We start from the raw sequence: 12,087 nt of genomic DNA on the forward strand, positions 1-12,087 counted from the left end.
ACACAACCAAGGACATTGGATTGTAGTAGACGTCTCGAGATGTTGCTAAAAGACAGGGACGGCAGCTGCCGAGGCCTCCACAGCCTACACAAGCGCATGAGCGTCCAACGATATAAACCGCTGTCGCAACGCACCTGCTTGATGGGCAGGAGCCACGTCCAGTCGGAGCTTGTGGTCGGGAGGAGACCCATCGTTCCGCACTTGTAGAGGGCAACGGCGATCGCGACGAAGTTGCAAGCGATGAAGATGAGCTTGAATTGGAGCAAGTCGAGCTTGCCGTCGTCCAAGGCGGCAAACGCTACAAAGAGTATGGGCGTTGCAGTGTTCTACGAAGCGTACCGCCGTTGATGTTGAAGAGGGCCTTGACTGGGTTGACAAAGGCCATCGCCGTGATCATGATGCTGAAAATGTTGATCGAGGATCCAGACATCCACATCATAAAGCCCGTCTGGAAGAGGCCCTTGAAAGGCGCCGTAGCCACCTCGTTGGCACGCTAGCGTAGAGGCCATAGGCATTAGGCACAGGGCTGCTACGCGTTACCTTCTTCTTGAGCTCGAGCGTGTTGTCGACGCCCTTGGTCGCGACGGCGCCGTGCGACTCCTACAGGTGGCAGACGTCAGCTCGTCGACAGGCGTGCGAATGGCGTACGTCGAGCGTGTGCTTGTTGCTGCCGAGCGGCTCCAGCGCGGCCGAACCGCCCGCGTTCAGGTCATATGCCCACTTCCGAGACATCGCGCACCGTACAAAAGTCACTTTGTTACCGACGTTGGCGCTGTCGCATACACTATTCAAGATTTTAAAATAGTGTAAAATGGACTCGCCAGTGTCCCTACGCTGCATACACCCGAGCCTCGGCGTCGTACTAGTAGCCGGGCAGACGTGCGAGAGAGATACTGTCACTGAGATTCCACGGTCAACCTGTTGGGCTTACGCCAGTTGGTAGTTGGCGGCGAGGATTGCCGAATCTCGGCAGTGACTGTTGAAGATACCGCGGTCGAACGATTTCCGGTGATTATGCATTCGATGGCCGAGCTTGGCCGCGACCTCTTCCAGCGCAAGGCCGCTCCAATTTCAACGCTCTCGAAGCTCGACGCGATGAACCCTGCAGGTAGAGTACGAGGCGGCTGCGCCGTGGCACCCTCATGTGTCGTAGACGTGGACCTGATCCGGGCGTTGGCCAACAATGCAAGTCTCGTCGAGAGATTTCGCCACCAAATTGAGCTGTTTGCGCGCCTTCAGCGGCAGCCGGAAGACACACTGCGGCGCTTCAGTCTGAACGGCGACAACCGACTCGACTTTAAGGAGTTCCAGCCCGCGCTGAAGCGGCTTTTTGGGCACGATATTTCGCATGCTCAGTCCCGCGACCTCTTCCTCGCGTTTTGCCCGACGTCGGCCAAGAAGCTCGGTGCGGCCAATCGTGTACTCTATGCACGCTTAACGCTGCATTAGACATCGACACGTTTTGCCAGATCATGGGCCATTGGAGCCAGCAACGCAGCGCGGCGGTCGTCGCGCCGTCGCCCGTCCCGAGCATCAACCGGTCAAGGGGGCAAATGGATTCGCACGCGAACCTCCGGCGCGGTCTTGAGCTCGCGACGATCAATTACGACAAGCTCAGCGACATGTTTCTGAAAATGGATGTCGGGTGCACGGGCTACTTGACGAAGGAAGAGTTTGAACTAGCGATGGGCCACCTCGGCATCTACTTTACGCTTCAAGAATACGACCAGCTCTACGCGCAACTGCCCCTAACAGTGCTCGACACGCGCGGCTTGCTTTACAGCGGCTTTCTCGCACTGCTTGGAGTAAAAATGTCGTCGCTTTTCCACAACCAAAAGGTGCAAAACCAAAAGTTGAATGCTCATGTACGCACCGACGCGTAGATATGGGAGGCTGTCTTGGCCATCACTGACGCCATCAAGCTTCAGCTGGCGCAGTGGGCAAAGGACGGCCGAGACGCCTTGTCACCTGACGACCTTCGGTCTGTGCTCGGTGCGTGTGGCATTACCTTGTCAAATGCCGACTTTACGGGCCTTCGACTGCGCCTCCAACCGTTCACGTACGAGCCGAATCGCGTTTACGTTACGCACTGAGTGCACGCAGGAATTCGGATGGCGACATCACGATTGCTTCGTTGCACGCCGCGCTGCATGACAAGACAGCATCTGTGCTTCATGGTAAGGGGGACAATCTCGAGTATCATCGAGATCTAGATTTCTAGGTGCATCATGCGCTCCAGCGCCAGGATCACCCGCGAAACGCGGCAAGAAGATGGCGTCGGATGGGTCGTCCAGCGGGTCAGCTCTCGCCGCTGGAAAGACCACCGAGCAACGGTTTCCAATCATCCTGTTTATATGTGTTATGCTTATCTGCGCGCTGTAGAAACGCCGAAGCCCAACACAGCCTCGTGCGCATGCCCGACCAAAAGCAAAAGTCCGAGTTTGGCGCGACCTTTCTGCAGCTGCCCATCATCCAGACTGAGTCGCGACCGCCGGACAATTGTCTCGAGGCACGTATTCGGCAGAAGCTCGCAAAGCTTAAAGAGACGGGCCCAGCTCATCTCGAGAGTGTCCGGAATGTATTTCCTGGGGATCGCTTTGGTCGTCTCACGCGCGGCCAGTTGCGGCAGTCGCTGGCTCAGCTCGGCATCGTCTCTCGGTTCGGTTGGATGTCTAGTGCTCCACTTACTCGGATGTAGGCACGCGGACGTAGAGGGACTCTTTTGGACACTGGACCCAACCGGTCGTGGCTACGTCGTTGTCGACGACTTTTACAAGCACTTGCAGCACGACGTTAATGAAGAAGCCAGCGCGGGCGAAGAAAGTTATGATGTCAAGGCAAACGCTGACGAACGCATGTATCGCTTTGAAGAGCAGCGGTTCATTGATGCCCTTGAAGTCAAGGTGCGTCAACAGCTGCAAACGCCTCTGACCACCACTGATTCAGGTTCCTAATGTGCTGCGCGTATGTCGGCGCATCGATTCTGCCCACACGGGCTCGCTGTCCAAAGCCGACTTTATCTGGGCCATGCAGGAGGCCGGGCTGCTCATGTCCCAGAGTGATGCGTCAACTGCCATCTCAACCTTGTCGTCCCGGAAAGACGGCGTTGTCGCCTACGAAACGATCGCTGCAACGCTGGAAGCTCTTCGCGCCAAGCGTCGCCGCCACGCCACGCATCTCTCGAATACGGCGCTGCTGTTGGATCCACCCGCAACGCACGAGCCCCGTACGTCCGCTTGCTATCGTAGAACGACTCAACAGGTGTCGCTATAGAAGCAGCCTCGGTTTACCACGACTACCCAGCTCGTCGGTCGAGCCTATCGCTTAGCTACGACGAAATCGAGCCACCGGTGCAAGAGAAGGATAAGGACTTGACCTTTGCGCTGCAGCCCAACCCGACCATGGACCCCAAGCTTGTCGAGGAGCGCCAGATACGACAGGCCGCAGTGAAGCAACTCGGCCTCATCAACAGCATACTGGAGAAGCGCAGTGACCTCAAGCTGTGCTTTGACCTGTACCCGTACAAACCGTCCGTCGGAGGCTGCATCGTTCTGAGCCTCGACGCGATCGCCGAGATCCTTACGTCGGCGCGCATGGGCTTGGACATCCCAACGCTGCCAGACGCGGTCGCTTTCGTGCGCAGCATTGTTCCGGGTGGTGCCAAGGAGCTTAGTAGGTTCTCGGACATCGAGCCCTCGACACGAAACAATTCCCTAGGCTTTGTGGAGCTCATTCGGGGACTCAACCAAGCGCAGCACACGGGGTCGCCCACGGGCCTTTCGTACGTCGCCCAATACATCGGCGCACGACTAAGCGCTGAATAGAGGGGAGCCGATCGAGACGTGGGACGCGTCTTGTGTTCAAAGCTCCATTCGGCGAAAGCTTGCGCTCGAGAGCTCGCTACGCGACGTCGGCGTGCACAACTGGTCTCGCACTGGGAGCATCATCGTTCGGCACGCGTTCAAGGGTCTGGCGTCGCGCGAGATGACGACGGGCGCTGCTCTCGGTGGCCAGTATGACGCGACGTGCCGCAACGCAGACCTCAAGCATGTTTGCTTTCGCCTCTCGCTTGATCTCACCCCATCGGAAGCTGGATTCCTCCTGCGTCACATGCACGCCGTCGAGCGTGGGTTCTTCTCGTCGTCGGACCTCTTCCAGTGCTTTAGTGCCGTCTTATTCCCTCCACCGCATCCGACGCCAGCAATCGCGTAGAGCTACGTCGTCGTTGTAAGAGCGTTGCGAGAGCGCCATCTATTGCCTCATATGTGACCGGCTTGCAGGTCCATCCAGCTATTACATCAAATAATTGAATCTTGGGTCATCGAAGTCCATGCAGCTATTGCATCGAATAATTGAAATCTTGGGTCATCGATGGATCTCTCAGTGCGCAGCTCACTCCCAACGGCCAAGTGCTGGTGCCAAACCCCACGCATTCAGGCGTAGCACTACGTATGCGAACTATTTAAGTAAGTTATTGCTCATTTGATTTCAACGGTAACGCGTTTGATTGCTTGCTTGATTGATTGATTGATTGGGTCGTCAAGTAGACTATTCCCGTTCGCAAACCCTTTTCCTCGAATCGCACGTCCAAGGTAACGTCAGCCCAACAACATTCAAGCTCTTCCCATTGGGCAACTTTCCGGTTACAATATCCGGATTATTTCAAAATTTAAAGCCGCCTCATACCAGTACGCAGGTTTCCGCCAAAGCTCTGGAACATGGACCCGGTCAGCGCGTACGCTGGCCAGCTCCACGACCTGCGGAAGACCATGCGCAAGTTCAAGGACGATGTGCGCATGTCCTTCTCCATGTGGTCGGAGGACATGGAGATCCTCGGGGGCATGCTGTGGCGCCTCCTTGATCAACACCAAGGACATCGGCAGCTCTTGCTGGCCGAGGACGCTCATGCAGCCAAAGTGCAGAATCTCCAAGACACGGTACATGCCTGCGGCCTGGCTGTGACAAGTCTTAGGACTCCGCGTAGATCGATCGCCAAGCGAGAGAGCTGCAGCAGCTACAGGGCGACCTCCACGAGAAAGAGCAGGAACTAGCAACGAGACGTGCCACGAAGGACCCATCTCCAGTGCAAGAGCTCCGCCGGTCTCAACGAATCCATGCGTCCGCGGCAAAGTCGTTCACGCAACACACACAGGCGCACAGCGCCAAGCGTAAGAGTACGGTGCTCCTCTATACGAACCAAAGGTTTGCGCATCGTCGTCTTGTATGGCCGCTCATATGGCGCGTCTGGCCATAGCATTCTCAAGAAACTAAGGAACGACGATGATACTCCAGGCGAGAGTGAAAACCGTGTGCCAAAGCAAGTGACCTTCCAGTCGCCTGGGCCAAAGCCCAAGCCATCGCCACGCCGGGTCGCCCCGTCGCGTAAACCGCTCCCAGATCAGCTACCCACGGCAAGGTTCGTCTACGCTGTTACTGTTCATGATTGATGACCTTAATCTCAGCAGCAAACAACCGAGCCGCGTCCGCGTCCCAACAATCAATCACGGCAGCACACTGCCGCCATCTCGCGTCCTTGTCCCGATTAAGCAGCCAGCGCCAACAGCTTCCGCAGCCACTTATTCTTCGACGCGTAAGCGATGGAGCTAAGGTGACATGTAAGTCGAAGCCCTCTCTGTAATTTATAAAGCAGCATTGCTATCCACCAAAGCCGTTTCGCCATTTCCTTGGGTGGATCGACGCATGTCGGAGGCCGTTGCGACCATGTCCTTCGAGGACGCCTTCCTGGCCGCCTTGACCGATGGCATGGTTCATAACGGACTATTGCTCGGCGAGACGTGGGAGGCGCTGTGTAGTCGCAAGTACAAGCCACCGCCCACAGGCACCGCCGTTCTCGTCACATCCCGCTCGAGGGACTTGACAGATGCCGAGGTCCAAATCGCTGCCAAACTGTACCAAGACAGCGTTCAATCCCAGCCAGACGTGGATTTGGACGACATTATGCAGCAGGTCCTCGACCAACGCGAAGTTAACCACATGAAATGGGACTTTGAACGAGCGCAAAAGATCGCAGCCCACCTCCCGCGCCTTCAGCGACAGGTGTCCGTACTCGCAAAGACCAAAGCTGGCTCCGTCAAGGAGCTGTCGCCGATGCAGTTTGCAGCGCACTTTGGTGAAGTCCACGTCGTCCTCGCTCTTTTAGCCGCCAGTCCTGTCGATGCCGAAGCCGCGTTCTTTGAAGCCTGCCGCGAGGGCTACGTCCCCGTTGTGAACGCACTCCTCAGTGCCTCCAACGCGACCTGGAGCGAGGATTGCGTAGGCCACGGCTTCGTGCTCGCGACTCGTCGCAACCACCTTCTCGTCCTTCAAGCCCTGGTCGCGTCGCCATTTCTACGCTTGAATGTGCTCTGCCATGGCCCGTGGTTCCAAGATCAAGCTCTCGGTCAACGATATATCACACTTGCCGTCGAGATTGCATTTGAACTATCTCATGGGGCCACGCTACAGTGGCTTCTGGACCGCCGTCTATTTACCGCTGCCGAGTGGACCCGGCAGCTCGATGTGGGCTTACGCCTTGCGAGCACCGAGGGCAATGCCCAGGTGTACCTTCCACTCCTCCATGTCCTCTTGACCAAAGAGCCATCGCTCGCCATCGTCTTACAGCAGCTTCCCCTTGGACAACGGCCCATCGAAAACACTACTCGGTTTAAAGCCATCCAATCGACGCTGCTCTTCGACTACTACGGTGCTACAGCGTCGAGCCCTTGAGCGCAATGTCGCGAAGGTTGGCGCGCAGAATGAAGCGCTGGTCTTCCGTGAGCTCGTGGGCGTCGCACATGGTCTCGATAAAGTGGCGAATGTCTTCAATTGGAACGTCCAGCTCAAGCATGCTCAGCGTGAACGATCCGAGTTGCCCAAACTACATGGTTCGACATAAGCCGTAGTATGTAGACAAATCCTGTCGTCTACCACAATGTTGTGTACCAGACTCACAGCTTCTTCTCGCGTAAATACGCCTAAACCAGCGTCAGATACCAATCATGGATAGAGTCTACCGTGGCTGCGGGGTACGTTGGTTGGGAGTTCTTCCCATGGAACCTCCTGCGGTGCCTTGTGAAGCTCTTCGCCAATGGCAAGCAGCAGCGCCTTCTCCCAAAACTTGGCGTTGCGCCAAATGACATGGTGCTTGATGTCCTCCTGCACGTATTTGCGCGCAATGCGGTGGTGGCCCTCGTCGTCGATTGCACGTGCGGCCTCGCGGTGCTCGATTGGCACGTAATAGAACGTTGCAGCAAGCATCATCGCGGTCTTGGCCGCTTTGACGTCGTCCTGGGCGGCGCACGCATCAAAGACACGTCAAAGCACGCGACAAGGTGCCGAAAGCAGTCGACGCGGTAGAGCTTCGTATCGACACTGCGTTGGCGGTTGAGCGTCTTCACAAACTCGAGGCGGCCCTCGTGAGTCGCGCACCACTGCGCAATATCGTCGAAGAATCGCGGAGGCAGCTCAACTTCTTCGTCGCTCTCGTCTGGCAGCCCCGTGGACTCGAACAGATACGAGAGGCTGTCTTGCACCGATGGTCGCGACGGTGCAGCCACTGTAATGTTGGCCGCGTCCAGCTCGTCTTCGTCCAATGGATCGTCCGCGGTCGTCGTTGCTGCTTGATGCAACTCGCGCCCCCAGTGCCACTCCAAGATCGAGAGCGCTTTTCCTTGGAAATGCATGTTGTCGGGGTTTTGACGGTTCTACGCGGCAAGTCAAAAAAGGTGGCAGAGCAGGGCCGAGCACGCACGTGAATGAGCAGCTGCAGATCTGCGGACCGGTCTAGGCGCGTCACAAGTTCGTCCATGGCGCGCAGCTGCGCCTCGCGGAACTTGAGCTGGTCTCGCTCGACCGACACCCACATCTGGAGGCACGATGCGATCTGGTCCATGCGCTCTTCCTCTGCGCGCTGGTACGCGACGCTGACGGCCATGGCCATCTCGTCGCGGGCTACGATCTTTGCGAGAAGAAGCTTCTTTGTTGCGAGCTTCTCTTCGTTCGCTTCGCGAAGCGCGCGCTCACACTTGGTTACGCGCGCAGCGAGCCGTTGCAGTTCGAACGACGGGACGCCAATCTCCTATGCTCCGTCTTCAGCAGACATCAGTGTATTAGGATAGCGTACGTGCAGCGCACGGCGCTGCTGGGCCTTGGCCTCGGCAACAAGGCGCTTCGCTTCCATGTAAGCGTCGTTGACCTAGTTGCGCGTTTGGGCATACATCCTCCTGTATCGCATTACCTTGACCTGCATGGTTTGCACCATCGAGTACTCCTCGTTCACGCGCACAATCTCATTCTCGAGGGTTTGAATGTAGCTGCTCGAAGCCGACTGCAGCGACGACAGCGGGCGTGTGACGTGCTCGTCCACGACCTGCGTCCACACGAGCTGCTGCGTGTGCAGCGCCAGCGCATACTGCTGCAGCTGGCCAAGCGTACGCTTGATACTCGTGCCTTGCTCTTCAAAGGTCGCGAGCTCGCCAATGCCGTTGGTCTCCGTGGGCTTGAAGACGTCGTTCACGTACTCGAGCATCGTTTCGGCATGCTTGCGCTGGGCGGCGCTCTGCCGCTCGAAGAAGTGGCGCAGGTTGGACACGGACGTCTGGCCGCGCTCCGCATTGTCGTAGATCGTCCCGAAGGAGAGCTGGCAGAACGTACGCCGGGACTGGTTCTCTTCGTCGGCCAAGAGCGCTTCCATCGGAAGATATTGCAAAATATAAAATGGAATCCCGATAAGTGCGAAAGGCCGTTGGCGTCACCAAGCTCGGCATTCTTTCCATGTCGATATCCTGGCTTGCCCCAACGATGCATACAGAACGGGCCGATGGAGACCAGGGCGGTGGACCTCTTCACGCCAAGTCCAAGCCTTGGGCGGGCGAGCGAAATCGCTGTAAAAAGAAGAGGGATTCGGGCTGATAAATAATCGAATAAATTAAGTTAAGATGGGGGTGGTTACTTGGTGCATGGGATCGAGGACGACGGGGAGGTGTGTATATCCATGGTTCATCATCGTTTGTCTACGCTAGTCTTCTAACTTAGGCAGCGAAGCGCTGGTCGCATTCCTTCATGTACGCGTCGAGGCCGCCCGTGGCCGCGAGGAGGAGGCCGTAGAACGGCGGGCTCGGGTCGTTCGGGTGCGTCTTGAACTCGGGGTGATACTGCGTGCCGAAGTAAAACGGGTGCACGTCGCGATCGAGCTCGGCGATCTGCATGCGGAGACCCTTGTCGCCGCGGCCGACGTACTGCAGACCGGCGCCCTCGAGGTCGGCGACAAAGTCGGGGTTGATCTCGTACCGGTGGCGGTGGCGCTCGAGGATCTCGGGCTTGTTCTGATACAAGTACGACGCGAGCGAGCGCTTGCCCGACTTGGGCGTCTCGAGCACGGTCGAACGCGCGCCGCAACGCATCGTGCCGCCCATCTCGTTCGGGTTGATTTCCGGCATGAACACGACGACCTTCTTGTCCGTGAACTCGTCAAACTCGCCCGAGTTGGCGTTCTTCCAGCCGAGCACGTTGCGCGCGTACTCGATGGTCGCCACCTGGAAGCCGAGGCAGATACCGAGGTACGGGATTTTTTTTTCGCGCGCGTACTGCGCCGTAACCACCTTGCCATCGACGCCGCGGTCACCAAAACCGCCGGGGACGACGATACCCTGGCACGACTTGAGCTTGGCCCACGCAGCTGCGTATTTCTCGGGCTCCGAGACCTTGGAAACCATGTCGAGGTCGACGGACTCGATCCACTCGATCTCGAGGTCGTGGTTGCAGCGCATCGACGCGTGCTTGAGGGCCTTGATGACGCTCAAGTACGAGTCTTGGAGACCCGTGTACTTGCCGACAAGCGCGATCTTGACGAGCTTGTCGTAGTTGTCGACGCGGTGCGCCATGGCCGACCACGCAGCAAGGTCCGGCTCGGCAAACTTGTGCATCATCTGAAGCTTCGAGAGCAAGATGGACGCGGCGCCCTGCTTGGCGAGAAGCAACGGCACGTGGTAGATGTTGCTCACATCGTGGACACTGAGCACGTGGTTCTGCGAGACCTGGCAGAACATGCCAATCTTGGCCTTCGTCGCGGGCTCAAGCTGCGACGACGCGCGGCAAATAATGACGTCCGGCGTGAGGCCCGCGCTGCGGAGCTCCTTGATCGCATGCTGCGTCGGCTTGGTCTTTTGCTCGCCAACGGTGCCCATGACGGGCACGAGCGAGACGTGCACGAGGCAGAAGTTTTCGACACCGACGCGGAACTGGAACTGGCGGAGGGCTTCGAGGAACACCATTGACTCGATATCGCCGACCGTGCCACCGACTTCGATAAGGCACACGTCCGCGGGCTTGTCGTCGCCTTCGACCGGGATCTGCGCGACACGCTCGATCCACGACTGGATCGCGTCGGTGACGTGCGGCACGACTTGGACGGTCTTGCCGAGGTAGTCGCCGCGGCGCTCTTGGCGGATGACCTGGCTGTAGACCTTGCCCGTCGTGATGTTGTGGTCCTTGGTGAGCGTGATGTTGAGGAAGCGCTCGTAGTTGCCAAGGTCGAGATCGCCCTCGCCGCCGTCGTCGAGCACAAACACTTCGCCGTGCTCAAAGGGGCTCATGGTGCCGGCGTCGCAGTTGAGGTACGGGTCGATCTTGACCGAGGTGACGCGGAGGCCGCAGGCCTTGAGGACCACGCCGATGCTGGAGATCGTGATGCCCTTCCCGAGGCCGGAGACCGTGCCGCCCGTGACTGCCAGGTACTTCATGTTGCTCAAAAAGATAAATGGCCCAGGCGATCCTTGCCGAGCAAACGGCTGCGCCAATCGGATCGTATATATGTGTTTTCACAAGTTATGCATTGCAAGAGACTTCTGTGACAGTATAAAAGCACTGAGATCAGCGAATCTTATTCAAAGAAAGAGGGAATCAAGTTGCGATGGACGCAGTGGTTTCACCACACACACCACTCAAACCGGCGGTTCGCATATTTTGTCCTAATTAGGCACGAAATGCCCAGTTTGGTGGTAGAGTGGGACGTTGCCATTCGTGAGCCACTCGGAGGCGCTCCCTCCAAAACGCGCGGTCCACGATACGCTAAACACACGCAACCTTGGCGCGCAGATCATCCAAACACCAAACATCGTGTTCCTCGCCTGCGAACTACCACGAGCAATATACGCAGCGTGGTCGGCTCGTCTCATACGTACTCACCTGACGACAAGAACGGTGTAGTCGTCGTATGTGCGGTACCTCCGTTGCACGCTGCTTGCATGCCCGCAAGGTCATTGAAAAACAGCCCCGTGAGGCCGCTTCCCGCAAAATGGCTCCCATTTTGCTGATATATGATGGGTGAAAAGGCGTGCGTCGTTGTGAGCGTCGACCCTCGACGGACTGTTCACACACCACGGTCGAGGAGCACTGGTCGAGAAGAGGTAGATTTGGGTGATTTTGAACTTTCGCGGCGGACTGCGTAATCCAATCGAGCATATCCGGACAGCCACATCATGGCGCTCAAGAAGGCAGCTTTGGCGGCGGGTGGCCTTACGGTCTACGGCGCCGGCGTGCTCGCCGCGTACGTGTACATGTATGACCCGAGCAAGGACATGGCCAATCAAATCTCGGACGCTGAGCGCCAAGCTCGCTTCGACCGCAACTCGGCCAAGTACGATCAAGGTGGGCGGGCTGTTAGTTTTACTTCCCTTGGCTTACCGAGGCGTGTACGCTGACGTAGAGATTGGCACAGACGAAACCATGGCTGGCATTGGCCTCATGCGGCGCTTCCTCCTAAAGCACGCACAAGGGTCCATCCTCGAGGTGGCGGCTGGCACGGGCCGTAACCTGCCCTACTACGCACCAGAGGCCGACGTGCTCCTGACCGATCTCAGCGCTAGCATGCTTGCGCAAATCGAGCGCTCAAAACTTGCGCCAACATGAAGACCGCCGTCATGAGCGCAGAGGCCTTGGACCTGCCGAACGACTCATTCGACACGGTGATCGACACGTTTGCTCTGTGCAGCGTCGACCACCCGGCCGTCATGCTCGCCGAGATGCAGCGCGTGTGCAAGAAGAATGGTGGGAAGATCCTGCTTCTCGAGCACGGGCGTAGTCACTACG

General features: G+C 57.7%; 7 protein-coding genes across 7 annotated transcripts; 4 read left to right on the plus strand and 3 right to left on the minus strand.

Annotated features, from left to right (window-relative positions):
- Window positions 1-6: 6 nt before the first annotated feature.
- SPRG_02397 (hypothetical protein) lies at window positions 7-753 on the minus strand. The gene is made up of 5 exons (XM_012340973.1): window positions 649-753; window positions 541-600; window positions 340-493; window positions 135-298; window positions 7-84 (listed from the first exon to the last, which is right to left on the minus strand). Exons 1-5 carry the CDS (start codon window positions 730-732, stop codon window positions 46-48), a joined length of 501 nt encoding a protein of 166 aa, XP_012196363.1. The 5' UTR covers window positions 733-753; the 3' UTR covers window positions 7-45.
- A 237-nt stretch (window positions 754-990) lies between these two features.
- On the plus strand, window positions 991-4,272 carry SPRG_02398 (hypothetical protein). The gene is made up of 12 exons (XM_012340974.1): window positions 991-1,108; window positions 1,154-1,405; window positions 1,450-1,838; window positions 1,884-2,059; window positions 2,104-2,177; window positions 2,222-2,333; window positions 2,383-2,658; window positions 2,699-2,903; window positions 2,947-3,226; window positions 3,274-3,672; window positions 3,718-3,781; window positions 3,825-4,272. Exons 1-12 carry the CDS (start codon window positions 1,015-1,017, stop codon window positions 4,210-4,212), a joined length of 2,709 nt encoding a protein of 902 aa, XP_012196364.1. The 5' UTR covers window positions 991-1,014; the 3' UTR covers window positions 4,213-4,272.
- Window positions 4,273-4,702: 430 nt separating this feature from the next.
- SPRG_02399 (hypothetical protein) lies at window positions 4,703-5,665 on the plus strand. Its single transcript, XM_012340975.1, has 4 exons — window positions 4,703-4,937; window positions 4,985-5,202; window positions 5,255-5,416; window positions 5,463-5,665. The coding sequence occupies exons 1-4, from the start codon at window positions 4,719-4,721 to the stop codon at window positions 5,605-5,607; spliced, it is 744 nt and encodes a 247-aa protein (XP_012196365.1). The 5' UTR covers window positions 4,703-4,718; the 3' UTR covers window positions 5,608-5,665.
- Window positions 5,666-5,700: 35 nt separating this feature from the next.
- SPRG_02400 (hypothetical protein) lies at window positions 5,701-6,358 on the plus strand (the record flags this gene model as incomplete). The annotated part of the gene is made up of 2 exons (XM_012340976.1): window positions 5,701-6,225; window positions 6,278-6,358. 2 exons carry the CDS (start codon window positions 5,701-5,703, stop codon window positions 6,356-6,358), a joined length of 606 nt encoding a protein of 201 aa, XP_012196366.1.
- Window positions 6,359-6,632: 274 nt separating this feature from the next.
- SPRG_02401 (hypothetical protein) lies at window positions 6,633-8,701 on the minus strand. Its single transcript, XM_012340977.1, has 6 exons — window positions 8,237-8,701; window positions 8,123-8,194; window positions 7,751-8,077; window positions 7,014-7,703; window positions 6,928-6,974; window positions 6,633-6,877 (listed from the first exon to the last, which is right to left on the minus strand). The coding sequence occupies exons 1-4, from the start codon at window positions 8,690-8,692 to the stop codon at window positions 7,257-7,259; spliced, it is 1,302 nt and encodes a 433-aa protein (XP_012196367.1). The 5' UTR covers window positions 8,693-8,701; the 3' UTR covers window positions 6,633-6,877; window positions 6,928-6,974; window positions 7,014-7,256.
- Window positions 8,702-8,900: 199 nt separating this feature from the next.
- On the minus strand, window positions 8,901-10,755 carry SPRG_02402 (CTP synthase). The gene has a single exon (XM_012340978.1). It carries the CDS (start codon window positions 10,737-10,739, stop codon window positions 9,030-9,032), a length of 1,710 nt encoding a protein of 569 aa, XP_012196368.1. The 5' UTR covers window positions 10,740-10,755; the 3' UTR covers window positions 8,901-9,029.
- A 706-nt stretch (window positions 10,756-11,461) lies between these two features.
- On the plus strand, window positions 11,462-12,087 carry SPRG_02403 (hypothetical protein). Its single transcript, XM_012340979.1, has 2 exons — window positions 11,462-11,646; window positions 11,705-12,087. Exons 1-2 carry the CDS (start codon window positions 11,478-11,480, stop codon window positions 11,905-11,907), a joined length of 372 nt encoding a protein of 123 aa, XP_012196369.1. The 5' UTR covers window positions 11,462-11,477; the 3' UTR covers window positions 11,908-12,087.

Source organism: Saprolegnia parasitica, assembly GCF_000151545.1.
Source record: "Saprolegnia parasitica CBS 223.65 unplaced genomic scaffold supercont2.6, whole genome shotgun sequence".
Lineage (NCBI taxonomy): Eukaryota > Oomycota > Saprolegniomycetes > Saprolegniales > Saprolegniaceae > Saprolegnia > Saprolegnia parasitica.

Excerpts from the sequence above, each read along its gene's own strand:
- SPRG_02402 (XM_012340978.1), bottom strand. The coding sequence starts at position 10,739 with ATGAAGTACCTGGCAGTCACGGGCGGCACGGTCTCCGGCCTCGGGAAG.
- SPRG_02401 (XM_012340977.1), bottom strand. The coding sequence starts at position 8,692 with ATGGAAGCGCTCTTGGCCGACGAAGAGAACCAGTCCCGGCGTACGTTC. Across the intron at positions 8,078-8,122 it reads AGCAGCGCCGTGCGCTGCAC|GAGATTGGCGTCCCGTCGTT; the intron begins GTACGCTATCCT and ends GACGGAGCATAG. Across the intron at positions 7,704-7,750 it reads ATCTGCAGCTGCTCATTCAC|AACCGTCAAAACCCCGACAA; the intron begins GTGCGTGCTCGG and ends CTTGCCGCGTAG.
- SPRG_02397 (XM_012340973.1), bottom strand. The coding sequence starts at position 732 with ATGTCTCGGAAGTGGGCATATGACCTGAACGCGGGCGGTTCGGCCGCG. Across the intron at positions 494-540 it reads CGCTCGAGCTCAAGAAGAAG|CGTGCCAACGAGGTGGCTAC; the intron begins GTAACGCGTAGC and ends CCTCTACGCTAG. Across the intron at positions 85-134 it reads GGCTCCTGCCCATCAAGCAG|GCTGTGGAGGCCTCGGCAGC; the intron begins GTGCGTTGCGAC and ends GCGCTTGTGTAG.
- SPRG_02403 (XM_012340979.1), top strand. The coding sequence starts at position 11,478 with ATGGCGCTCAAGAAGGCAGCTTTGGCGGCGGGTGGCCTTACGGTCTAC. Across the intron at positions 11,647-11,704 it reads CTCGGCCAAGTACGATCAAG|AGATTGGCACAGACGAAACC; the intron begins GTGGGCGGGCTG and ends ACGCTGACGTAG.
- SPRG_02398 (XM_012340974.1), top strand. The coding sequence starts at position 1,015 with ATGCATTCGATGGCCGAGCTTGGCCGCGACCTCTTCCAGCGCAAGGCC. Across the intron at positions 2,334-2,382 it reads GGAAAGACCACCGAGCAACG|AAACGCCGAAGCCCAACACA; the intron begins GTTTCCAATCAT and ends TGCGCGCTGTAG. Across the intron at positions 2,904-2,946 it reads TTGATGCCCTTGAAGTCAAG|GTTCCTAATGTGCTGCGCGT; the intron begins GTGCGTCAACAG and ends CCACTGATTCAG.
- SPRG_02399 (XM_012340975.1), top strand. The coding sequence starts at position 4,719 with ATGGACCCGGTCAGCGCGTACGCTGGCCAGCTCCACGACCTGCGGAAG. Across the intron at positions 4,938-4,984 it reads TGCAGAATCTCCAAGACACG|ATCGATCGCCAAGCGAGAGA; the intron begins GTACATGCCTGC and ends GACTCCGCGTAG. Across the intron at positions 5,203-5,254 it reads CTCCTCTATACGAACCAAAG|CATTCTCAAGAAACTAAGGA; the intron begins GTTTGCGCATCG and ends GTCTGGCCATAG.